The sequence below is a fragment of the Aulonocara sp. 'chitande type north' Nkhata Bay genome, linkage group LG10 (assembly GCF_057382095.1).
Source record: "Aulonocara sp. 'chitande type north' Nkhata Bay isolate Kocher_YH1m ecotype deep benthic linkage group LG10, A_spYH_male_GT1.1, whole genome shotgun sequence".
Taxonomy (NCBI): domain Eukaryota; kingdom Metazoa; phylum Chordata; class Actinopteri; order Cichliformes; family Cichlidae; genus Aulonocara; species Aulonocara sp. 'chitande type north' Nkhata Bay.
This window is the reverse complement of record NC_141353.1, coordinates 9142726-9169482: the sequence shown is the minus strand read 5'-3', so window position 1 is coordinate 9169482 and position 26757 is coordinate 9142726. Positions and strand designations below refer to the sequence as shown.

The 26757-nt window shown below is 46.4% G+C and overlaps 4 protein-coding genes across 6 annotated transcripts; 3 read left to right on the top strand and 1 right to left on the bottom strand.

Annotated features, from left to right (window-relative positions):
• Nucleotides 1-736: 736 nt before the first annotated feature.
• Nucleotides 737-5229, bottom strand: LOC147320187 (tripartite motif-containing protein 16-like). Of its 2 annotated transcripts, XM_086308054.1 has the most exons (3): nucleotides 4895-5229; nucleotides 4188-4496; nucleotides 737-4110 (listed from the first exon to the last, which is right to left on the bottom strand). In XM_086308054.1, the coding sequence occupies exon 3, from the start codon at nucleotides 3980-3982 to the stop codon at nucleotides 2354-2356; it is 1629 nt and encodes a 542-aa protein (XP_086164180.1). In that variant the 5' UTR covers nucleotides 3983-4110; nucleotides 4188-4496; nucleotides 4895-5229; the 3' UTR covers nucleotides 737-2353. The 2 variants fall into 2 exon arrangements, with proteins under 2 accessions (XP_086164180.1, XP_086164181.1); XM_086308055.1 differs by lacking the exon at nucleotides 4188-4496.
• Nucleotides 5230-8611: 3382 nt separating this feature from the next.
• On the top strand, nucleotides 8612-11678 carry LOC147320186 (uncharacterized). The gene has a single exon (XM_086308098.1). The coding sequence runs from the start codon at nucleotides 8688-8690 to the stop codon at nucleotides 9534-9536; it is 849 nt and encodes a 282-aa protein (XP_086164224.1). The 5' UTR covers nucleotides 8612-8687; the 3' UTR covers nucleotides 9537-11678.
• A 2345-nt stretch (nucleotides 11679-14023) lies between these two features.
• Nucleotides 14024-19274, top strand: LOC147320185 (GTPase IMAP family member 8-like). Its single transcript, XM_086308069.1, has 3 exons — nucleotides 14024-14634; nucleotides 16114-16660; nucleotides 17974-19274. The coding sequence occupies exons 1-3, from the start codon at nucleotides 14425-14427 to the stop codon at nucleotides 18624-18626; spliced, it is 1410 nt and encodes a 469-aa protein (XP_086164195.1). The 5' UTR covers nucleotides 14024-14424; the 3' UTR covers nucleotides 18627-19274.
• A 1344-nt stretch (nucleotides 19275-20618) lies between these two features.
• LOC147320184 (hepatitis A virus cellular receptor 1-like) lies at nucleotides 20619-26086 on the top strand. 2 transcript variants are annotated; one of them, XM_086308115.1, is made up of 6 exons: nucleotides 20619-21800; nucleotides 21877-21956; nucleotides 22087-22428; nucleotides 23467-23561; nucleotides 24364-24472; nucleotides 24908-26086. In XM_086308115.1, exons 2-6 carry the CDS (start codon nucleotides 21881-21883, stop codon nucleotides 24985-24987), a joined length of 702 nt encoding a protein of 233 aa, XP_086164241.1. In that variant the 5' UTR covers nucleotides 20619-21800; nucleotides 21877-21880; the 3' UTR covers nucleotides 24988-26086. The 2 variants fall into 2 exon arrangements, with proteins under 2 accessions (XP_086164241.1, XP_086164240.1); XM_086308114.1 differs by having other exon boundaries at nucleotides 20619-21956.
• Nucleotides 26087-26757: the final 671 nt, after the last annotated feature.

The window sequence follows — 26757 nt, the reverse complement described above, 5'->3', positions numbered from 1 at the left end:
ACACACAGTAATGTCATGATAGCAACTCAAACATGGCCAAGAACTTTTCATTCTGACGATCTGCAGAATAATTTGGGCACAAAACAAATTTCACTGTTGAAAAACTTGCAGAATTGACTATAAACAGTGCAGATAGTGTGGATCCTCTAAACTAAGTCTGTGGGATCTTTGAATAACTGCAGACCAAACTGTGGTTGTTTGTATCTACTTACACAGCAGGTCTCGTAGAATTGGATGATGCCGTCATCCACCTCCTGCATCGCTCCCTCGCTCACCTGGACACCGCTGGGAGCACTGTGAGAATCATGTTCTTTGATTTCTCCAGTGACTCCAACACCATTCTGCCCACAGCCCTGAAGGACAAGCTGGAGAACTCTGGAGTGGACCATCACCTCACTACATGGATCCTGGACTACCTCACCGACCGACCACAGTCTGTGAGGACTCAGGGCTGCGTGTCGGGCAGGGTCGTCTGCAGTACGGGGCCCCACAGTGCCATTACCCAGCATACACCACTCCCCCCATAAATGCAATAAACGATACAAAAGTAACAGGCTATAATTAATTTATCTGCTGTTTCTCGGGTAGTTGTTTAATTATATAATTTATTGTGTTCAGTATACGTCACTACAATGTGATTTTGGAAATGTATAAATATACGGACAACAGGCTCTTCAATCTCTTGTCGTCAATAAGCAACGTTTAGGGAGCTCTGTAGTATCCAATGAGAGGACCCTGCACGTGGATAAGTGACGCAGAGGGAGCCTGACCATGCGTCACACGTTTGACGAGTTGGGAGTGAGAACGTGTTGGATCTACGTATTTTATATTCTTCATGTTTCTAATTTACATTGTGTATAATTGTACTGTTCATTCGCTTTGTGACTGCCTGTCTGTGAAAAGCGCTTAATAACTAAACTTTACTTCTGTCATGGTTCGGCTGTGTGGCAGGCAGGAGAGGACCCAAACGCAAACTCACGGAGACAAAACGTAAACTCAACACAGCTTTAATGCTGGCATAAAGTGAAACACAAAAAACAGTACTAAACTAAACTGGGGAGACTAAAGCACGAGGAGCCACAGGGAAAAATCACACCGCTATGAGGGAGACTACGACACTGACAAAGAGAAACACAGAGCTTAAATACACAGAGGGATAACGAGGGAATGAGACACAGAAGGGGAGCACAGCTGGGAGTAATCAGGCTGGACGAGACAGACGCAAAACTAGAAACACTCACATGAGACACGGACCTTCAAAGTAAAACAGGAAACACACTGACTGAACTCTAGACATGCAAACTTAACAGCAACAGGGGAGACAGGACATAGGGACCTGAAACATGGTACAAAAACGTCACAGTGGACATAACATGGAACACAGGGAAGCCATATGACAAAGCCAAAGAACTAAACCTATGATAACCATAACTGAAATCTAGGGAAACAGGAAACAGTACAACAAAGGACTCAAAACATAATCCATAATATAAAAACACGAGATCTCTTCAAAATAAAACGGGAAACATGAGAGGCAGACATGACAACATAAGACAACAGACATGAAACACACGAAGGGCAAGGGAGACTTCACAGGGGTAGAAAACACAAGAGGGAACTAATAAGCAAATGAACATAGGAGACATAATGAGCTTGAACATACTATAAACATCAAAATGAACTAAAACTCAAAACACTGGGCCATAAGACCCAGGACCGTGACAACTTCTTACTTAAATCTGGGACTTTCCACCAGTTGTTCTTAGAACTGAAGAAGCTTCTCAGATGAAACGTCTTCAAGAGACTTAAAGAGTCCAGATGCTTTTCTTTCAGAGCTCCTTCGATCACCATGACCTGAATAACTGAGCACCATCACAGACACAACCAGTACTCATCTTATTTTAATGTATCTGTCCTAAAGTACAGATCTTGATTCATTTTAATGGTAAGAAAGACGAGTGAACATATCAAGATTTCATCGGTTTTTGAGATGTTGTTGTTCAAGCACAGCCTCAGATTTCTGTAGATGGACTTTAAAGTGTATTTCAAGTCTAAAATTTCATTACATCTGTTCAACCATTAAACCAAATGATTGTGCAAATCACACGTGGTGGAGCAGAGGGTTAATTTAAGGTGGAATGACCCTCAGAGAGGAACTTGTGTTTTCACGTCTCTAAATATGAAAGTGCATCATGCATGAACACAGCAGAAACATCCTGACATGAAAGCATGTGAGGAAACCTGATTCACTGAAGATCAGATTACTGCTTTATTAAGAACTACAATGCTACACATTCATTGGCTAACCACCTGACAATCACAGGTAGCCCCGCCCAAACATCAGCAGGTGTTGCTACTCGCTCTGACTGGGCTGGAGCAGCTCAGCAGTGGATCCCAAGCACACACAGAGTCCAGCGTGTAGGGGCTCCGTGAACGTGGTCTGGACTCTGTGGAGGAGGGTGACGGTGTCACAGACGCTGTAGAAGGACAGGACACCTGCACCAGGATCCAGGTGCACTCCGACCACGGAGGACGGAGGCCCCGACAGGAACGCGCTTACTCCGTCATGTCTCGCTTTGTAACCGTTCCTGTCACAGTACAACGCCCAGGACTTGTGGTCATCTCCAAAACTGCTGTCACTTCCTGTTCGGCTCACGCTCCCGTATGCGACCGCCACTGAAATGGCCCCGCTCCACTTCACCTCCCAGTAAGAGCGAACGGTCATACTCTGTGTGCTCAAAGCCTGGAAGCTGTCGGTGAATCTGTGACAATGATGAGGGTAGGACTGTTTTCTACCCACAAACGTTAGCTTCCTGTTCCCCTCTGTGATCTTCAGCCCCACGCTCACTGTGTTTGGATCCACACCGAGGAGCCGGGAGTCTTGGAGTAACTCTGCTCTGGTCCCGGCTGAGATCTGGGTGTGGTCCTGACGCAGGATGCTTTGGATTTTGTCTGCGAGCTCAGAAACAGCTGCCGTCACCTCCAGGAAGCAGCAGGGAGGACGGACACTGATGCTGGCTGAGCGTGTGGGTTCACTGAGGGCTGACAGCGAGGAGTGCCTGAGGAGAAACTGGCTGTGCTCCTCTGTGCGTGAGAGCTGCTCCAGCTCCACATCTCTCCTCCTCAGCTCACCGATCTCCTGCTGCAGCTTCTTCTCCAGCTCTTTGACTCGACTCACTTCAGTTTGCTGCTGGGATCTGATCTGCTGCTGCACCTCGCAGCTTTCTTCCTCCACCAGTCGGAGCAGCTGGCTCAACCGGGTCCGACTGTCCTTCAGGGCTTCGTCGGCAGAGCAATCGATGGCCTCCACCTGCTGCTGAAGCAGCTCCACGTCTCTCTGTGCGTCCTGGATCCTCCGCTGGATGTCGAGCCTCATCGGCCCGAGCTCGCTCTGCCTCTCGGTCCTCTCTGCTGCAGCTGACACTGTGTCGTGGCCTCGGTGTGCATCCATAGCACAGAGGAGACAGATGCACTGCTGATCGCTGCGACAGAACACCTCCTTCACTTTGCTGTGAACGGAGCAGATGATCTCCTGGAGCTCTGCCGAGGCCTCCACCAGCTGGTGTTTGTGAAAAATCGGGGCTTCGTGGTGAGGCCGGAGGTGGAGCTCACAGTAGGAGGCCACACACTGCAGACAGGACCTGGAGGCTTTCAGCTTCCTCCCACTGCACACATCACAGGCCACATCTCCAGGTCCAGCATAGTGCTGAGGATGAGGAGCAGCCTGGAGTCCGGTCTTCTTCAGCTCCTCCACTAAGTCTGCTAACATGGTGTTTTTCCGCAGGACTGGTTTGGGTATGAAGGTCTGTCTGCACTGAGGACAGCTGGGGATTCCTCCCTCACTCTCTTCATCCCAGTGTTTCTTAATACAGCGCATGCAGTAGCTGTGCCCACAGGGCAGAGTGGCTGGATCCTCCAGCAGATCCAGACAGACTGGACAGCAGAACCTCTCATGATCCAGCTGAAGTCCTCGCTGAGCCATGTTCACTTCTTCACAGCAAACAAAGATGGTCTGAAGGGTGTAGGTCTGTGTGATCCTGGATGTGATGCAGTGATGCTCTTCAGTCAGAGGCTGACGTCCAGTTTATAGTCAGTGTGACTGTGAGGTTTCTGCAAACAGCAACAAAGACCAACAACATTTAATATGAATAAAGCTCAAAGTACTCCTCCATCAATCTCCACCTTACCGTGATAGTAGGAGCAGCCTGTGGGAGGTGCTTCAGGAGGGGCTGCCTGGCCCATTATTACGAGCCATTCAGTCCCAGTGCAACCAGTTTGAGAGCACGGTCTGCATCAATGTCAGACCTGGTTTTTCTGGTGGATGGACTCCACAAAGCCTCCGTCCCTGATCCTGTTCATAACTTTAATGAACAGAGATTCTGGGTGGAGCCAAGCGGCTTCACTTTGGGGGCCTCAGAGCCTCGTCTCTAATTTTTGCAGGTGGGGAGCATAAAGTGATCTACAGCCTTCCTGTGGTCCTGAGCTTTGGGTAGTGACTGAAAGAATGAGATGGTGGGAAGAAAAACTATGAAGTAATAAATGTTTCCTTATTTGAATAATTACTGGCACACAGATGAGAGAAAAGAAGAAAGACTGAGATCATTCAGTCGTATCAGCTCAGCCTCCCTGTTTGTTTTTACAGGACATTTTATTTCTCTCAAACATAACGATCACATCACTGACGGTCGGGTTCACTCATCACTGTGGGCGGAGCTGTGCAGGCTTGTCTGCGTCGCTGTTTTACACAACATATTTATCAAGCTGTGAGCAGCAGGTGGCGCTGTGGAGATGTTTCAGACTGGAAGCCTCTGATCATTCTCAGTAAGTGAAAGAACAACAATCAGACGTGACAGAGGCACAAAACACTTCATGATCATCACTCAGTCGCACTCACCTGTTCACTGAGGTCACTGCAGCTCCAGGACACGCTCTGAACCAGGGCTGCTGGGAAATGGAGTTTCATCAGATAACAGAGACGTCTCTGACAGGATCAAACCTGCTTCGGTGTTCAGACTCGTCAGCTGTCAGGAGACGAGACGCTGAGTTAAAGAAGAGACGGTTTAACTTGAGTCCAGGAAGAGGAGCAGCTTCAGTCTGACGGTGAACCTGATCAAACTCTGTTAAAGAACCTTCAATGCTGCACACAGAAGCCAGCAACTGAAGAAAACTCCTCACTGCCACCAACAGGAAGTGACACATGTCTGATCGTTTCACTTTCTCTGCCTGACTCAGACCTGCACGTTTGAACAATAGACCATGGAAACAGGAAGAAGAGCAACACGAAGGAGAAACAAGTCATAGTGGAAGTAGGGGAGAGCGGGGTAAGTTGTCACACTTTTCACACTGACTAACTTTTACTGAGCACCATACATCACAACGTAATAAATGTTTCACCAAATGAAAGAAGGAAGTCTCGGGCACATATGATGTATTCATTACATTTTCATATCTTATCTCATTACGGAGTTGTAGACTGTTGAATGGAGAATGTGCACTTGTGACAATTTGCCCCATCGGCAGGTAAGTTGTCACACTAGATTATCTTAAAATAAAAACACAAATACTTAATTATGATTATTGATTTTAATTGTTAAATTCAAACCAAAACTGGAAATTTGAACAATTATGCCAAGAGAATTTGGAAAAAAACAATTATTTCAATCCACTACACATTTTAATCAAAACATTAAGTAGAAAGAAAACTTTAGTTTGAACTTTAAACTCAAATGTTCTCTGGCTTGCACATAAATCCATCATAACTGAATGGAATGCTGCAAATAACTTGCTTTACTTAACATGTTTATCCTCTGAACAAAACAGATGCCTTATTTCTGATTAATCAGACTCAACTTCATAGTCACAATTCGGGCACACATAAATTGCCTGGCCTGAGGTGCAAGCATCATGGGCCCATTTGTTGCATTATACGCATTTTACCCAGGTCTCTTTTGGACGACGGTTTGAAAATGGCTCCACACAGACAAGGCAGAAGCACTCTTCATCATCTGATGATGACTCTTGAATTATTTTTCTTCTTTTAGCTGCGTTGTTCTTCATAGGTCCAGATGTTTTCCCCCCTCGAGTCTCTATCTTTGGAAACAGCTTTTTGCTAGATTCAGCCTTATTCTTTTCTTTTTCTAGTTGCTGCTTCACTGGCGTGTCAGTTAGAATTGCTGATTTGCGTCGTTTTCTTTCTTTGCTGGATGGTTTTCGGCGGCCAGCTTTTAGATATGGCCGGATGTCCTCTGGAGTTAGTAGTCCGCTGTCAGTAATTGCAGTGCTGGGTAAGGGTGAGCTCGTGATACAGATGGTGCTGGAGCTTGGCAGTTCAGAGTTGGTGCTGGGGCCTGGCAGTGCAGAGGTAGTGCTGGGGCCTGGCAGGGCAGGGTCCGGAATAGGGCGATCTGTGACGTAGGATGGCGCAAACTCGGCTTCCAGAAATACATTTCTGTTGTAAGGTTGAATCCCAGCCACCCTAAAACCAGCCTGGATGTTCAATGGGGTTGCAGTCAGAGGATATGCAATTGCCACAATCCCAGGAATGTCATAAATAGACATTGTCTTCCCAGGGTTGTTCCTCATCCAGGCATCACACGTGCTGTTGATGTGCCTCTTTAGTGGCCCGTAGACAGACCTGTCTAATGGTTGGAGCCAATGTGAGCAGTGGGGTGGGAATGACAGCATGATTATGCCATTTTCTTTGGCATAATTGAGTCCAACAATGAACAGATGAGACTCGTGGTTGTCCAAAAGGAGTAAACAGGGCTTCTCCTTTGAACACTTTGTATGTTCATTGAAATGTTGCAGGAAGTCAACAAAGTGTGTGTCTTTCATCCATCCAGAGGAATTTGCCCCTCCTTTGCTGCCGGATGGCCCGTTGATCAGGAAATGGTCATGGAAGTGGACACGTGGGAAAATAAAGTATGGAGGTAAACTATTCCCTATGGCTGAGACAGCACAGGCCAGTATGACAAGGGTTCCCCTTTCAGCAGAGGTCAATGACCCTACTTGTTTGAATCCACGTCTGGCCAACACTTTGTCTGGTTTATGTACAGTGGTGACCCCAGTTTCATCAACATTCCAAATGTCTCCTGGTCCAAACTCATATTTGCATAACACTTTCTCTAAGTTGTCAAAGAAAGCATTGACATTCGCTCTGTTGAAGCTACTTGCCCTGGCAAGGCTAGTTGCTTCTGGCTTTCTCAGTGACAATGTTGTATGCCACTTTAAAAAGCCTGTAAACCACTCTTTGCTGGCCTTTTCTTTTTCTGCCCACAAAGGCACAAACTTCAGTTCATGTGCCACAGCAAACTGGTAGGCAAGCTTTCTGAGCTCACTTGGTGACAGACCAAAATAAATGTCAGCTGACCTACTAATATACTCAACAAGCTGCTTTTCCAAATCAGGGGAAAAAATCTTCCTTGGCATTGTATAACCAACCATTGTTGTTATGGAACGCCAGGACTGCCATAATGAATTAATTAAATACACCATTAAATAATTAATTAAATGTGGCAATAATTAATTAAAATTGGAATTAATTAATTAAATAAATAGTTATGACACATGTAATTAATTAATTATTGACACATTTAATTAATTATTTATGTATTTCACATTTTAATTAATTATTGACACATTTAATTAATTATTGACACATTTAATTAATTATTTAATGATATATTTATTTATTTCATTTTGGCAGTCCTGACGCCTGGCTCTCGTCATGAAATAATTTTATCTGTCAGCCTCACCCATCAAACTCAGGGGGCGGGGTTAACGCTGCCCATGCAGCTTCTCTAACATTTGATTGGTTGCCGTGCAAAGTAAGTCAAAACAGGTCGATCCTAGAAAATCGATTGCTTGTGTAGACTTGGGGCAGCCAGTTATCCCAGAATGCAGATCAAATCACAAGCAGCAATGGTGGTGGTGTAGTTTTAAAATACCCCGTTTTTCTGTCACCAGCTACACTTTTAACAGTGTTTTAGCCGCGAATGTCGCGACATATGTCTGGTCAGGTTGTCAACATAGAACATGTTTGCAAAAGTGCTCAGATGTTTTCAGAGATTTCACTAGCTCTGCTAACAGTTAGCATGCAGAGTGCACCCAGGGGGTTACGTTAACCGGTTTGTTTACATATTCCACTCTCCGTGTTCCACATGTTGCATTCGCAGATTCTCATTTTCACCGAACGATCGTCTCTTTCCGCCTGGTCTTGTGTCTCTGTGCTTCTGTAACATAAAGAACGAGCTGACATTTTTCTCACGAAACCAGCGATCAGCTCAACAGACCCTCAGTTTACCTGCATGCATCCTCCTCCTCATCTGTCAGCTGTTTAACACCTGCTGCTAATTCAAGAAACACGCCTAGTTACCTGGTGATAGTCACAGTTTAACTGGGCAGCCGGTGCTCGATATAACGCAATGTCAGCGCATTTTTCTGCACAAGATAAGTAAATATAGTGTTTTCCCCGAGCGCAGAGCTGCTGGAGCTCGTTTCCTTACAGAGCACTTGTGGTGGGGCGTGGTCTGCGGGGCCGTGCGGACGCACCTGCACGGCATCCGCAATCACGCCCGCCGTGTTAAAACACGGGGACTCAGGGGTTGGTGGTGGTGGTGGTGTGGTGTGACGTGAATCAAATAAAGTTGGCTCTGAACGTCGCTCCGTGGTCCCGCCGTGCCTTATTCATGCCACATTGGTGCCGAAACCCAGGAGGCGGCATGGCGGGTACCTACCAGAGCCAGGAAAGGAAAGAGCTGGCCGAGAGGGTGGCCGAAATAGCGGCCACCCAGCGGAAGCAGGCGGCGGAGGTGCGTCGCCAACAGGAAGAGCTGCGGAAGGAGAGCGAACGCCACCTGGGGAAGATGGCAGAGCTGGCAGCGCTGCTCTGGGCCTGGGCGCCACCCCCACAAGTGTGTCCCGAGGACAGTGAAGCGGTGGAGGAGCCGTGTGGGTCACCTCGGCAGCCGGAGGTGGTGGACGAGCCACGCGGGGGTCCGAGCCTGCCGGAGGAGGAGCAGCCGGGTGAAGGGCTGCTCCTGCCGGGAGCGGTGGAGGAGCCGCTCCAATCGGAGGACGAGGCGGGCGAGGGTCTACACCTGCCGGAGGCAGAGGAGTCGCTCCACCCAGAGGTGGGCGAGGGGCTGTGCCTGCTGGGGGCGGAGGCGCAGTGCGGGGAGCCGCTCCAAACGGGAGTGGCGGAGGCGGTGGCGGAGCAGCTGTGCGGGGAGACGGAGGTCCCTGCTCCAGGGCAGCCTGTGCAGCCGGAGTTGGAGGCAGAGGAGCGGGACAGCCCCGCTAGGCCGGGGATCGGCGGGCTGGCTAGTCCAGCCTCGCTGCCACCAGTCGATTCTGCGCGCCTGACGTCTGCCCAGCCGCCTGTGTGCAGGAGCGCACGGCCATGCCTGTGGGGCCGTGTCCGCTTGCTACGCGGCCGACCTCCGGACCAGCTTCGCCGTTGCCGCTGGATGCGCGGGCGGCCACCAGAACGGACGCGTCCCCGTCGCTTGGTCAGGGGCTGGGGCGCCGATGTGTAGGGGCCGAGTCTCGCCCCAGTTCGCGGGGGGGGAGTAGGTTCGGCCAGATTGCTCCCCGGCCTCAATCGGGCGATGGGGGTATGTGGTGGGGCGTGGTCTGCGGGGCCGTGCGGACGCACCTGCACGGCATCCGCAATCACGCCCGCCGTGTTAAAACACGGGGACTCAGGGGTTGGTGGTGGTGTGGTGTGACGTGAATCAAATAAAGTTGGCTCTGAACGTCGCTCCGTGGTCCCGCCGTGCCTTATTCATGCCACAGCACTTTATAGGCGAACAGCTTTATCAGCGGCTGATGTCCAATCACCGGCACACAGCTTTCAAACCTCAGCTGAGTTTTAGCTCTCAGTGGTTAAACGCTGGACTTCATTCACTCAGGTTCTGTCTGTCGGGTCACGTTTACTTCGCTGTTTTATTTACAACTGAGCAAATCGGTTTGGCTGAGGTTAAAGTTACGTTTCATAACTGCATAGTTTCACAGACGTTTAATGGTTCACTGGCACATGTGTTAGACTGAACTATTCGCTTTTCTTTATCTGGTGTGTTTTGGATTTAACAGTGAATTTTGAGATGAAACTGACTTTTAAAGTGTTTTTATACAAAGAGGAAAGAGAAGGCGCATTTCCACCGAGAGAAGCAGAGTTTGCAACAGCATGTTCATCATGAAGTCTGCAACCTGGACAGAAATATTATATCATCTGTTTTTTAATAGTTATTCAACTGTATTCTAAGCACCAGCTGTCTGTTAGAATGTGATTTTTTTCTCTCTCTCTGTTGGCAGAGGTATAAAAATGCGCAGGAAAATCTGACGTGCATGGCGAACTTCACCGACGATATTTAGGGAGGAATAAACACACATCAAACATAAATGAACCATTTGCCTGTCTCCATAATTGAGAGAATTTTCTCTTCTTATGTCAACACTCTCTCTCTTTTTTTTTTTTTTTTTTTTCTTTTTCGGTCATGTTATGTTTACCTGTCAAAGGCTTGTTACAAACTATGAAACACATCGTGCAGACTTCTGGATGTTAGAAGAAAACGAATACTGCTCATGAATGAGACTAAAGGCAGGAAGGTGTCCTTTAAAACTAAACATGTTAATAGGACCTCCCTGTTTATATCATAGTTTATGATATAGCACGTGTATTTCAGTAATAGCCTGCTGAGGCCACTATACGTGCTGGCCTCATATCAAATGTGAAGGCAGACTGAGTCTATGTTTGACGTTTTTTATATCTAATCTTCCTTTTCAAACATTTAAACAGCAGCGAGTCTGCAGCTGAGGGAATACAAATTCAAATTGTCGGAACAGGTTTGCTCGTTTCTTGGATTCATTTGGTGATTTATTAAATGTATAACTGTTATTCTAATCTGCTGCTGAGTCTCTTACACTTTTCTTTATGCTGTATATTTTCACGTCTCTGGAATAGTCGGCAGTTAGATAGTCAGCTGGGAAACTTTGTGTTAACTCATGGAGCTGAGGATATCGTGGATATGCTGACCTCGCTGCGTGGTGTACAGAGCGAGGTCAGCATGATTAATATTCACAATAAAAATATTAGCCGAACATCATGAAGTCTGTATGTGTTTCATAGTGTCGAACAACCTTTGTACAGTTAAAGCCAGCAGTTACTACATGACGGAAACACCAACGTTATCTCTTTTATGTGTTTATACACAGGTCACGCTGATTACTGAACAAAAACCCAAAGATCAGATGTTAAACAGGTTTATTTGCTCTCTCTCCTCCTTAAACATGTTTTTAATGTTAGTTATAATTCAGAATTGGCGACTGAAACACGTAGGACACATAAGAACATCAGGAAATAAAACATCGATAAATATAACCTCAGTAAAAGAAGTCAGCGGGGGTTACTACAGCTGTGTACCGGGGCCTGCGCTTTGTCGGTGGGATTGCTTGCGAGGCGAGCGGGTCTATCCCACGCTTTGCCGTGAGACTGGGCAGACATCTCCGAAATCATCGAAACACTTTTGCAAAGAGGCTGTATCTTGACAAACCGACCAGACACATGAAGATTAAACCACTACATTCTCGGCTAAAAAAAATATTAAAACGGTATTTGGTAACACACAAACAGGGTTTTTCAAAGCTCAGTTCTGTTAGCTTCCACATGCCGGTTGTTGTGTGCTAGAAACAATGGCCACCAGGCCAAAGCAATGGTTTTGACTCGATCAGCGTTAACCCCGCCCCCTGAGTTTGATGGGTGAGGCTGACAGATAAAATTATTTCATGATGAGAGCCAGGCGTCAGGACTGCCAAAATGAAATAAATAAATATATCATTAAATAATTAATTAAATGTGTCAATAATTAATTAAATGTGTCAATAATTAATTAAAATGTGAAATACATAAATAATTAATTAAATGTGTCAATAATTAATTAATTAAATGTGTCAATAATTAATTAAAATGTGAAATACATAAATAATTAATTAAATGTGTCAATAATTAATTAATTACATGTGTCATAACTATTTATTTAATTAATTAATTCCAATTTTAATTAATTATTGCCACATTTAATTAATTATTTAATGGTGTATTTAATTAATTCATTATGGCAGTCCTGGCGTTCCATATGTTGTTGGCATGGCTGTCTGACTTTCAATTTCTTCTCTGGTAATCTTTTGACAATACCGAGTTAGAGTACGATAATTTATGTCAAAATCCTTTGCTGTACTTCTGATTGATTTGTTCTGCATCTTTACCTGCCTGACTGCCTTTAACATAATGTCAGGTGGTGTTCTGCCACGCTCTGTCTTTCGTTGATAATTTCGAACCATCTTACTTTCTTCCTTCCTTCCTTAATTCCTGCCTCTCCTTCCTTTCTTCAAAAACCTTATTACAAATACAAATGAATTACAATATCACAATTTTTTGGAGCATTTATTTGTACTGGGGCAAGTTGTCACATGTGACGACTTGCCCCAAAGTTAATGAGACAACTTGCCCCAAACTGACATTTATGCTAATTTTGGCTAAATGTCAGGGTTAGCTCAACATAGCACATCAGCTGAAGTATCAAAAGACACGTTAATGTCTCCTCTATTTTGTGTAAAATAATAATTTGTAACATCTATACCTAACAAAGTTGTACTGAAGAAAATTTAAAGTGATTTATTTTTCCTTTTAGGTCAAAAAAATAAAAAAGATGTGCTCACCTCAGATTAGAGCAGTCTTGACCACATGTGAACAGGAGGTTGACTATAGAAGAAGAAGTCACACAAAGTGGCTATTTCATTTTTGAGATAGAGCCTCTAGTGTTGGAGTTATGAACAGTGTGACAACTTACCCCGCTCTCCCTACTGGTATATGGACTAAACTCTGACGGTCCTTTAGACTCAGCTCACTCTGCTGTTTCATTCAAACAAAGTTTATTTAAAGCAGATTATTGCTGCACTTTTACAGCCTCCATATTCATAAACAGTCTGTGAGACCATCATAACCAGTAACTCACAGGACGCTCACAGTAAGCCTCGCGAGCTGATGATGAGCAGCACACCTGTGTGACTCACACAGGTGTGCTGCTCATGAATGCTGCTGTGATTGGTGCACAGTCTGAGTATTTAACATGTTCACGACCAAATCATACGACTGCATTTAACTTCCAGGTGAGTAGGACTCAGCTGAGGGGGCACAGTGATGGGAGTGGCCCCTCCACAACACCTGCACAGGTAGAACAGGAGGGGATCATTAAAGTCGGGACTACTTTAGTTATTTGAAGTATTTTGGAATAAAAACTGTTTGTCCCTCCATAACAGAGGGATTATATTATCAGTGCTGTGGGCTCTTTGTTTAGACGGAAACCAACCTCAGTTTAAATGTTTGATGGAGAGATTTGATTTTGTCATTACAAAGTCAAACAGAGATAAAAGCTCAGTCAGCTGATTCTTACTGTGCAGCAGGCAAATACAGCTGAACTGAGCCAGACAGTCTGTGGTGTAAGAAGAGAGGTGAGGAAGCTCTGTAGTACAGCCAGCACTGCTGCAGCGGGACCAACAGCACAGGCTCCTTTTTCTACGTGCTCACGGACTGAGGTTTTATTTTGAAAAACGCACCTCACATTCTTCTGACTTGGTTTAAATACTATGTGCTTGACTTTTCATGTTGCTAAAGTTAAACGCTTACTTCGTGTCTGGGTAGGAAACACGTCACTTCCGGTAGGTTAGAGGGGGTGTTGTGTTTTTAATAGCAATAACCCTGATGCACTGTGACCATCACATCTACAGGACACATCACACGTGTATAATTACACATGTATGTTACCCGAGGAAGGTTCGGGAGGATATTCCACATTCACTGTGGGGTGGTTGCACGCGTGTATCCTGATCATGCAGAGGAGAGAGCGGTGATTTTATTTTGAAAGAGACTTCCTCTTCACGGCTGAAGCTCCGCAGAAGTCAAGGAGGCAGGCAGCTCGCGGACACGGAGACAGGTGCGTGTTTCTCTGCACAGGTGAGTTCAGCTGGCAGTGGACAGGAAGCGGATCCGAATCCTGTCGCGACTGAACTCACCTGTGAGCCGGGCAGGTGACGGAATGTGTTTGGACAGACTTTAGCGTCTTTTTCTTCTTCTTCTGTATATGGTTCGTTGGCGGTTGGCAAATAGCAAAATGGTGCATTACCGCCACCAACTGGTGTGGAGTGTTTACCGAAATGACAAAAAAAATCAAATCCTCCCGAGCAGCTAGCTCCACCTGCGGTCAGGTGCCAGAGCTCACAGCCAGATTTGTGACAGACATCTGCACCACGTTTGAATTCGTTTCATGCAAAACACATTTGTAACTTTCTATTTTTGTGATTTGCAAATAAACCTTTAAAATAAATGAAATGATAATATGTATTTATTTTTGCCCTACTCAGTAAAAGATGCAAAATTATACACACAAAGTCATAGAAATGACCACGCCTATTGTTCATGATGATTTCAATATTTCTTCCCATAACAAAGAAATACATCCATCCATCCATTCACTTCCGCTTCTCCTTTTCAGGGTCGCGGGGGGCGCTGGAGCCTATTCCAGCTGTCATAGGGCGAGAGGCGGGGTACACCCTGGACAGGTCGCCAGTCTGTCGCAGGTCCAACACACAGGGACAGACAACCATTCACACTCACATTCATTCACACATTCACACCTAGTGACAATTTGTATTATCCATTTAACCTATCCCCACAAGCTGCATGTCTTTGGACGGTGGGAGGAAGCCGGAGTACCCGGAGAGAACCCACGCAGACACGGGGAGAACATGCAAACTCCACACAGAAAGACCTGATGTTGGAATTGAACTCTGGACCTTCTTGCTGTGCGGCAAAGAAATTCATCTTTAACAAATATCACACATTAATATTTCACTCAGATCCTGTTGGCGTAGTCTGCCTGTGTCTTTTCTCTGGAAATAACCATTGTAAGCGAATATAGGTAACAAATCAACATGGCTGAAGAGTTTGTAGTTATATACAGTCTGTGTAAGTGTGCTTAATTTAATACACGTGTAAGCAGATGGCAGTTACTGTGAATATACAGCAGTTACACAGTGATTAGTAATAAACAGAGCCAGTGTGATTGAGTCGAGAGAGTTCAATTCAATTTTATTTACACAGCACCAAATCACCACAGCAGTCGCCTCAATGTGCTTTATGTTGTACAGTAGATCGCACAATAATACATACAGAGAAAAACCCAACAATCATATGACCCCCTATGAGCAGCACTTTGGCGACAGTGGGAAGGAAAAACTCCCTTTGAACAGGAAGAAACTTCCAGCAGAACCAGGCTCAGGGAGGGGCGGGGCCATTCTACTTTTAAATACTCTAGGAACAACAAGTAGGCCTGCAGAGCGAGAGCGAAGTGCTCTAATAGGGTGATATGGTACTACAAGGTCATTAAGATAAGATGGGGCCTGATTATTTAAGACCTTGTATGTGAGGAGCAGGATTTTGAATTCTGGATTTAACAGGAAGCCAAAACAGGAGAAATCTGCTCTCTCTTTCTAGTCCCTGTCAGGACTCTTGCTGCAGCATTTTGGATCAGCTGAAGGCTTTTCAGGGAGTTTTTAGGACTTCCTGATAATAATGAATTACAGTCGTCCAGCCTGGAAGTAATAAATGCATGAACTAGTTTTTCAGCGTCACTCTGAGACAGGATATTTCTAACTTTAGAGATGTTGCACAAATGGAAGAAAGCAGTCTTACATATTTGTTTAATATGTGCATTGAAGGACATGTCCTGGTCAAAAATGACTCCAAGGTTCCTCACAGTGTTACTGGAGGCCAAGGTAATGCCATCCAGAGTAAGAATCTGCTTAGATACCATATTTCTAAGATTTTCAGGGCCGAGTACAATAACCTCAGTTTGATCTGAACTAAGAAGCAGAAAGTTAGCGGCCATCCAGGTCTTTATGTCTTTAAGACATTCCTGCAGTTGAACTCATTGGTGTGTGTTATCTGGCTTCATGCACAGATAGAGCTGGTTTCAGTTCACTTTGTCACAGGAGACTTTCCACAGACACACAGAGAGAAACTCAAATGACAGCAGAAACGTGTGTGTGTGTTCTCAGGTCATGGATCCAGATCTCACCATCGTCCTCCTCGGTAGAACCGGAGTGGGTAAAAGTGCTTCAGCGAACACTATTTTAGGACGAGCAGCGTTCGAGTCAAAGACTTCCTCCAAAGCGGTGACGACAGGAATCGGCGAGGAAACGGGACGAGTGTTTGGGAAGCTGATCCGAGTGGTGGACACGCCGGGAGTTTTAGGGTGGGAGCGGCAGCTGAGAAAGCTCTGTGGGGACGTCCTCAGGTCCTCCGGACCTCACCTATTCCTGCTGGTGCTGAGCGTCGGTCGGTTCACCGTGGACCAGGAGGAAGCTCTGAGGGCGGCCGTGAACGCGGTCGGGCCTCGAGGGCTGGAAAAGAGTTTCCTGCTGTTGACGGGAGGAGATCTGCTGAAGGATCGGTCTCTGGAGGACTTTGTGCATGAAGGTGGAGACGGCTCGTTCTCACAGATCGTGGGACAGTTCGATGAGGCGTATCACCTGTTCAACAACAAAGATGGAGGACAGGAACAAGTGAGAGAGCTGCTGCTGAAGGCGGGACACCTCCCCACAGGTAAGAGCTGACCTGATGCTGCTGTGGGCGAACAGCTGCTGACAGCTGGATCTACACTGATTTTAAGTTCAACTACTCATTTAATCTCTGCAACATGTCAGGATGAACAAACCGACGCGATAAAGAAACACTGCTGTTCAGGGAAATGTGTCAGAATGGTTATTTAGTTTACTGCAGACCACTGTTAAAGTATCATAGTTAAAGTACACTGTTGGTGTTTCATACTGCAGGTAGTGGAGAGCAGGGTTCCAGTACATGGTTGGTATTGTTAGTGATTAATTCTTGGATTGGGAATTTAAAATAGTGTAATAAAGGAAACACATTAGTGCTTATGGATCCTTTTATTGGGTTTATTTGACATACGATTAAATCGACAGCTTGTGAAGGTGGAGAGACAGGGGGCTGGCCATCCTGTGTCAGAGCCAGAGTTCAATCTATTCTGCAGAACTGACCTCTCCACATCATAACCCTTGCACCGCAGAATTACATGCTCTACTGTCTCCTCCTCCTGGCACACTCCACAAAGCCCCGTCTCATGTTCTCCTATCATCTGTAGTGTTTTATTTAATGCTCAATGTCCCAGTCTAAGCCTGGTAATGACCACCTCATCTCGTGGAGCAAAAGCGGCTCAATCACCCGTTTAAGAGCTCCTGGAGCAGACCAGTGTGCCGGGTTAGGGAGTGTGGATGAAGAGGGTTTTAATTTATATAATAATGGGGGAAGCTTATGTTATTGGTTTGTTTATAGTACGTGTTGGAAACATGTATGTTTGTGATGTGCTTTAATGTTATTGTATGTTTGTTTGTGTGGAGGGTTGTTTTCATGTTGGTTAGTTAACCCCACACTTGGGCTAGTCCGGATGCTCACCTGGAAAGGTGGAGTAAAAAGGAAGCCATTGTGTTTAGCTGTAGGTAGTGTTCGTGCTGTTGTCATGCTCCGTCTTTAATAAAGTGCCAATCCATGGACGTCTTTTACTCCAGTCTCGCGTCATATTATTGGACAGAACCGATGACCGCCGGCCAAAACTGACACTGCACCTGATGGGGGTGGGGGTGTCGGGGGTCTGTTTTCCAAAGATGTCTAGTGGGCTGGGTGGGGGTCGTTCACGGGTCACTGATATTGCTGCTCCATCAGCTCCTCCTGCAGAGGCTTACTTCCTGTGTTAGCTGACCTGTTTTTACTGAGCTGTGAGCAGCTCTGACATCATCTCCTGCTGAGGTCACATGACCAGTGTCAGTTTGTTCTCAGGCTGTGAGCTGCAGACAAACTACAGGAAACATTTCCACTCATGACGCTCTGATCTTCTCCTACAGGTGGAGCAGAACTCAGGATGCTGCTGGTGGGGAAAACAGGACTTGGGAGGAGTGCAGCAGGAAACACCATCTTAGGAAGAAGAGTCTTTAGATCTGCACTATGTTCTCTCTCAGTAACATCAGAGTGTGAGAAAGAAACAGGTCTGTTTGACGGTCAGACCCTGACTGTGATTGATACTCCACCTCTGTTTGACACCCATAGAAGTCAAGAGGAGAGTAAGAGAGAGATCGCTAAATGTGTCGCATTTGCTGCTCCTGGTCCTCATGTGATCCTGGTTGTGATCCAGGCTGGCAGATTCACTAGAGAAGAAAAAGAAACAGTGAGAATCATTCAGCAGATGTTTGGAGAAGAAGTAGCAGGTTACACCATGGTCCTGTTCACATATGGAGACCATCTGGAGGCTGATGCAGTCACCATAGAGGAGTTTATCACACGGTATCCAGCTCTCCATGACTGCATCCGTCAGTGTGGTGGAGGATATCATGTTTTTAACAACAGAAGCAGAGATCCTGCTCAGGTCAGAGGGCTGCTGGAGAAGATCAACACCATGGTTCAGAGAAACGGAGGAAGATACTACACCAACGAGATGTTCAGACAGGCTGAGAGAGCCATCAGAGAAGAAGAGAGGAGACGACTTCAGAGAAAATCATGAGATGTTAGCAGACAGGCTGAGAGAGATGCTACGACCTCAGAGAGAGAATCAGCCGCAGTGTGTTCTTCACTGATCTTCATCATTAATTATTATTAATCATCGTCATGAAGACAAAGAAGGAAAATGTTCATTTAACCTGATTAAAAACTGACAGTCTGATCATGTGATTGTTATTATTAAACAGCTGTTTGATCCTGTGATCATTCTGATTGGTGATGTTATTGATCAGCTCCTCTGATTGGATCCTGTTGATTATATATATCATTAGTGTTGATGTAAACTTCCTGTCAGAAGTTTAAACCATGTTTCATTCAACCGTCACGTGACTGTGACGTCAGAGGGGACGAACGGACAGCAGTGAGCAGAGCGCCCCCTGTTGACCTGCACAGTTTCTGACCAATGGGATCACAAAGCTTCCGTGCGTCCTTCAGCAGAGGAGACACTGGAGCATCCTTTGTGAAGGGGAGGAGGAAACGCCGTCCCATAATTCATAGCGACGGAGCGTTCAAAGTAAAGAGCTCCATCGTGTACACCTTCATAACTGTTTTCATTTCATCCAGAAGCTGCTGATGTGCTCAGTTTGTATCAGCAGCCGCTACACTCACAGCTCAACCCGCTGCAATAAAACTTCTTCCTGTTGACTCTGAAGGTTATGTTCCAGATTAATGGTTGTGTGTGATTGTGCAGCAGCATTAGTGCAGTAAACTGTGTCGACTGCAGTTCACGTGTTGTGTTTGTGAAGGTGAAACTAATAGAAGTGGTCCTGTGCTCAGGTTTGAGCCCCAGCCGGACTCTGAGCCTCTCTGTGAGCAGACGTGGATTACTCGATTACTCTGCAGTGCACAGAAACATCCACTGACTGCTGTGAGGTCTGTGAGCGGCCTCTGCTTCCTGAAACATCACTGACCCAAACTCGCTCAGCTCCTTCAAAGTGAATCACATGGATGTTGCTCACGTTCATTACAGCACTAATAACACGACTCATCTTTATTATTGTTGCAGACGTGATGTGTCTGTGCTTTTATTTTGATGGTGTTGTGTTTCCTGAAGTGACGTAGCAAAAGTAAAGCACAGTCCTCGGTAACATCAGGCGAGTGACCGTCAGCTGTTTCCACCTGAACAGGTGAGTCCCACTGAGTGTGTGTCAGTGTTACACACACTCCTGTTCAGGTGTGATGAATTTCAGTCAGACTGAAGCAGGTATGTGTTCACACTCACGACTGTCCCGGGAATCAGAACCAGAAAAAAAGGCATTTAAAAGGTTACCATGGCGAGTTTAAGTCCAAAGGAGCGAGAGAAAAACTCTTGTAGTCAGTGAGACTGTTTCTAATGTCGCTATGCTGGACGACTGTAATTCATTATTATCAGGATGTCCTAAAAACTCCCTGAAAAGCCTTCAGCTGATCCAAAATGCTGCAGCAAGAGTCCTGACAGGGACTAGAAAGAGAGAGCAGATTTCTCCTGTTTTGGCTTCCTGTTAAATCCAGAATTTAAAATCCTGCTCCTCACATACAAGGTCTTAAATAATCAGGCCCCATCTTATCTTAATGACCTTGTAGTACCATATCACCCTATTAGAGCACGTCGCTCTCGCTCTGCAGGCCTACTTGTTGTTCCTAGAGTATTTAAAGTAGAATGGGAGGCAGAGCCTTCAGTTTTCAGGCCCCTCTTCTGTGGAACCAGCTTCCAGTTTGGATTCAGGAGACAGACACTATCTCTACTTTCAAGATTAGGCTTCAAACTTTCCTTTTTGCTAAAGCATATAGTTAGGGCTGGACCAGGTGACCCTGAATCCTCTATGTGCAGCAAACAATGCACATAATTTAACCTATTTGTCATGGTCCTGGGTCGGTGACCCAGCACTTTAAGTTTATTATTATCATTTCTAGTTTATTATGATGATTATTATTATTGTTTGAGTTCTACGTGTTCTCTTCGGTCTGCCTCTGAGTCTGCGTCTGTATCTCTGTCTGTCTATGGCGTCACCCCGTCTGTTTGTGAATCTGTCTGTTTAGTTCAGCGTCTTGTCTGGTTCCCCGTGTCTGAGTTTCCTGTTTTATTGTGAAGGTCTGTGTCTCATGTGAGTGTGCTGAGGTTACGTTTCCCCTGTCTCGTCAGCTGTGATTTCTCCCAGGTGTGTTCCCGTCCTGTCTCTCATCCCTTGATTACTGCCGTCTGTGTAATTAAGCCCTGTGTTTCTCTGTGTCAGTGTTGCGTTGTACCTTCAACTAGCTGTGTGTTCTGCTTCCGTGTTTCTAGTGTTTCGTCACCTGCTCCAGTTTAGTGTTTCAGTCCTCAGTTCCACTGTTACGACCTTTGTTTTTCTTTTAGTGAGTTTATTTAGTACGAGGTTTCTCCCAGCAATAAAGCTGCGCTTAAAGTCTCACTTCCATGTCTGAGTTCTGCATTTTGGGTCCACCACTCCTGCTTGCCTGCCTGCCACACAGCCAACCATGACACTATTAAATAACCACATTACCTAGATAGACTTAACATACCATACACAGATTAACGAATTAGAATATTTCCCTCAGCATGAATGCACTGCAACCTCAATAACTTTCTCGAGAACATCAAATGTGTCCATTAACTTGAAAGTACACTTCACCAAAGCTGCAAATTCAACAGTTTTGTGCAAAAAGCAGGTAGCGATTTCACAATGGCTTAAAAAAATCAAGTATCCACTTCAATAAAGTGCTAATATTTAACTGTTTTACAAATATGACAAAGGAGTTGTGTTAAATTACAGCCAGATGCTGTTAAGTTGGGGTTTTGTGCCGTGCACATGCTCAGAAACAACGGGTAGGCTGTATGCCCAGAACACCGGCACAGTAAAGAAGTTGCTTCAGTGCTGCAGTGTTGTTTTCACAGGTACTTGAACGCGTCCTCTGCCTCTGAGCAGGATACTGAGGACACGAGCGTCTGACCGATCTCGCTGACAACGAGCCAGAGACCAGCTCAAGTATTTAAGGATCAATAATCTGAATGAATCTGAAATATTGAACGTCTGTTCTTCTGCCTGCAGGTCAATAAAAGCTGACTCATCTCTGAGCCTGTGGCTGGTCTGCAGAACGAGCTGCTGTTAGCAGGAAGTGAAGGGCGGACATGACAAACCACAGAGTCATAAATGTGACAGCAGAAGAAGAACGACACGGAGCAGCTCTGAGACTGAAGGTTTGTCCGGCTCTTTACTCCTGCAGAGTGTTTCAGAGGAGAGCGGGCGAGCTGATGATGTCTGGATGTTCTACAGAGTGATGAAGACTCCGAGGGCTTCAGCAGCCTGCGGGGAAATAAGCAGGCTTCCTGTGATGCTGCTCGTCCTCCTGTCAGGCACGTACGCCTCCGTCGCTCCTGCTGTCACTCTGTTTGCTCGGCTCTCTCTCTATTTGAACAAAATCACTTTTTTATTCTTTGAATAAAAAATCAAACTGTCTTTAACTTCCTGTTTCTGTGTTTCCAGTCTGTGAATGTGACAGCGTGGAGGTCAAAGGTCACACAGGTCAAGACATCACTCTGCCCTGTAAATATGACAGGAAATATCACGCCGCTCTGTCAGCGTGCTGGCAGCGAGGAGAGATACCAGCCAGAGGCTGCTCCAATCAGCTGATCTCCACAGATGGACTCAGAGTGTTAACCAGAGCTTCCAGCAGGTATGAGCTGCTGGGCCGACTGGAGGACGGAGACGTCTCTCTGACCGTAAAGAGCCTGACAGAGGGAGACGCTGGACGATACGGCTGCAGGGTGGAGATACCCGGCTGGTTCAACGATGAGAAGCATCACATCGATGTGAGCGTCGTCACAGGTGAGGAAGCTGTAAATGTAAAGACAACATCCCGTCGTATCAGGGTCAAGTGTTCCTGTCCAGAGCTGCATGTTCACTCAGAGACGAACATGCTCAAAGTGCATTTTCTTAGCTTACTAGCAGCTGAAGGTTCAAGTTAAACAATGGCTACAAAGAGCCCCGCCCCCACACAGGACAGTATCATGTGTGGTAAACAGGACTCTCAGGTGATTGGTCAGAAGTTCTCCTTATGTGGCAGACATCCAGCTCACGTTTCTTCTTCTGCAACTTTCTGAAACACTTCTGCAAGCAACACTCCCGTCACCATGGCAACCACCTCTCGCTCCCCTCTCAGACCTGCAGGATGCATCCCATAACGGCAGAGTTGTGGCCCTGTGGTCTTGCAGGCATCACAAACCCGTCCACGTTCCTGTGAAGGCTCTCAGTCTTGTGTCTGTTGGTATCACAGGAACAGCCTACGTCTAAAACTCGATGCAGCATCAGCCTTACAGATGAAAATGAATCCCAGCAACGCCCAAACAGACCCGTTACCACGAGCACATCACCCACACACACGGTCCTGCTCTGAGGTAATCCACTCACCAACAACACAGAAGGAGGAAATGATTTCCCCAAACCTGCATCCTCACTGAAACTCGAGCTGTCCGTCTGTCTTTAGTCTGTCTTCCTGTGGACGGTTTAGGAAAACGACTCGAACAAGGACATTTTTAATAACTGGAGGTTCAATCAAACCTCAGTATTACCTTAAAATAGTGCCGATCACTTCCTGTGGAAATCTGTGCGAACTGATTGGACTGCAGCTTCACACACACAGTTGATCTGCTGAAGAGTTAAATGTGTGCCAGCTGGTTGGAGCCTCCCCGCTGTGGTGTTTCACGTCCACTGTAAACTCAGAATGTAGTTAAACATGAAGCTGAGCTGTTTCAGCTCCATCTACCACAGCAGCTTTGCATGACTGTCAGTTCATAATAATCCATCTTTGTCTTACACACTAACTTCCTGTAAAACTGAACAATTAACAACTCAAACTCTGTTTAGCTCCTCACATCTTCACCACCGTCACCACCGTGGTGGGACAAACAGGAAGTGATGTCACAGCCACAGGCTCGATGCCGACGCAGACTCCGACCGAGGTAAGTTGGGCCTTTTTTTTAATTCTCTTTTTTTAGTTCAGGTTAAATGAATTTCACAGAATTGTAAAAATGTGATTAATAAACATGTTGTTGCTTATTAATCACTGTGTTACGTTCAAACATCCACCAAAGTGTCAGAAATGAGCTCAACACGATCACATGTCGGCGACTGTGATGAGAATGTTATTGACACCCTCCTCTCCACGAGACGTCTGGGAGAGTCCCGGGAGAGCCCGAGTGTCCTGGAGGGACGCTCCCTGCCGGATACACGACGGACGGGTGGAGGAACTTGAAAGACCGTCGATCGAGGACATTGAAGACAGCTACCTTTTCAAACCATGATAACAGGGTTGCTGATGGAGCTGGCTTGTAATAATTGCATCATCATGACTGCGTCTACATCGGCTCACCGCCTCACCCACCCCTGTTGCTTGTGGTGTTGTGACGTGAACATGTGTGTGCTCTCTGTGCAGAGGAGCTTCTTTTGTTTCTGTTCTCATGCTGAGTGCAGGTTTCTCCCTCCTCTGCTTTCCCATTGGATTCTACATGTCATTGCTTTTCCACATTACGGGGTCGGGGGGGTCCAATTTTACTGCTGGTGTAGACTTTGCATGTGTCAAATAAAAGGCTTGATTGATTGATTGATTGATTGATTGATTGATTGATTGATTGATTGATTGAAACAGTGGTTGCTGTTCCTGTTGGTGTTTTTAATGGGAGGGACGTCCTGCTGCTGCTCTGACCTCAGCTTCACCTTCAGGCTGCTGATTGGTTCACAGGTCACATGACTTCATGTTTACAGGTGAGGATCACAGCTGTGCAGCAGGAGGACCACCTGGAAAACTTCATCTGGAACTCAGTGAGGCTGACCTTCATCATCTTCATCCCTGCTCTGCTGACTGCAGCTCACAGTCAGTACACATACACACACACACACACACACACAAACCTGTTTTCATATCTTAGTGGAGCATTGACATCATGCTTACCCTGGCGTCTTAAATGACTGCCTGACCCTGAGCCTAAACCTGACCTGTAACCCTGACACTAAAACTACATTTTGAGTCTCAAACATGCCTTTTGTCCCCACAAAGATGTGTCACACACACACACACACACACACACACACACACACACGCACACACACACACACACACACACACAACGATTGTTTCACGTGATTGTTTCCACCAGCTTCAGTCTGACGGTCATTAAATGTCGCCCTCATGTGGTCAGACTCAGGTATTGCACCATTAAATATCTCTCCATATGTTTCCATTTCACATCAGACTGAACAAAGACAGACACCTTTTTTTAATCATTTATTTGATTAAATTCACCTGCAGGGGTTTGGAGGCGGGATCAGAGACTGCAGACGGACATCAGGCTGAACCAATCAGACAAGGAGGAGGGCAGTCCTCTGTAAAGATCACCTTGAACAGCTGAATGAAGGGAACAGCTGATCATATCATGATGGTGCAGTTCGGTGCATTTGCTCCCACCATGGGGGCAGAGACCCTGTGGGGTCTGAACAGTTGAACAGTCAGCTGAGACCTGACGGCAGCCCCACAATGATGTGCTGCAACAACAGGAGGACATCTCCACTTTACTGATGAATAACATGAACAAGCTGTGCGGATCAGCACAGACACTTTGAACACATTCCTGTAACAATTATTCAATTGACCTCGAGTCAGACAGATCCAGTCCCAGCATGCTTTGCTTCAGACTAATTAACTGACAGGAAGCAGCAAGTCACCAGTGTGGGTCACATCTGAAAGAACAGCAGCACCTGTCTATGTACAGCACTGCAACCTTCAGCAGAAGCTATGGAGGCTGGGCCCAGATGCATAAAGCTTCACGCTTTAAGCTCACGGCCGTAGACATGGTCCCAGCAGAGGCCACAGCCTGCTGACGAAGAATCTCAGTCCATCCATTCTCTTCTGCATTTCCACTTCAGGTCATGGAGCGGTTGGAGCCCATCCTACCCCCTGGACAGGTATCAGGTTTAACTTCCCACAGACAGGACAAAGACACGCTGTGGATAACATCTAATGGTGTATGGTCTACCTTACAACATGAAGCGCCTCGCTGCTGTGGGGATTTGACGCCATATAAATAACACTTTCCTCGTCTTAACAGATGTGCTATAAATAAAATGTGTCTTACTTACTCCAGATGCTACATATTATAAGGTAGAAACCCTAGAGGCGGTCTTTACTGTCACGTCTGCTGACTGCAGCTTCTTCTACACTTTCTCCTCTGACAGCACAAGAAAGCAAACTCACCAGGCTTTAAAACACGATTTACATCATCTGAGGTTCTCACTGAGAGAACAGTTCAAGAATGTCCCCAAACTAACATGATCAATAATAATTAATCATTCGTTTTAAATCAAATAGGATAATAAAAATGATGATACTGATGAAGACTGGTGAATATTGTGTTGATGATGTGACTTGAACGAGCTGCTGCTGAGTGATTGTTCTTCACTGTGTAATACACGCCTGCTTCCTGACTTTAGCAGCAGTAGTACGACCCACTCCAGCTCCCACTGCAGCTCCCACTGCAGCTCCCACTGCAGCTCCTACTGCAGCTCCCACTCCAGCTCCCACTCCAGCTCCCACTGCAGCTCCTACTGCAGCTCCTACTGCAGCTTCCACTCCAGCTCCCACTCCAGCTCCCACTCCAGCTCCTACTGCAGCTCCCACTCCAGCTCCCACTCCAGCTCCCACTCCAGCTCCTACTGCAGCTTCCACTCCAGCTCCCACTCCAGCTCCCACTCCAGCTCCTACTGCAGCTCCCACTCCAGCTTCCACTCCAGCTCCCACTCCAGCTCCTACTGCAGCTCCCACTCCAGCTCCCACTCCAGCTCCCACTCCAGCTCCTACTGCAGCTTCCACTCCAGCTCCCACTGCAGCTCCCGCTGCAGCTTCCACTCCAGCTCCCACTCCAGCTCCCACTCCAGCTCCTACTGCAGCTTCCACTCCAGCTCCCACTGCAGCTCCCGCTGCAGCTCCCACTGCAGCTCCCACTCCAGCTCCCACTCCAGCTCCTACTGCAGCTTCCACTCCAGCTTCCACTCCAGCTCCTGCTGCAGCTCCTGCTGCCAGACCCAGTGCAGCTCCCACCAACAGTCCCACTGGACCAGCTGCAGCTCCTACTGCAGCTTCCACTCCAGCTCCCACTCCAGCTC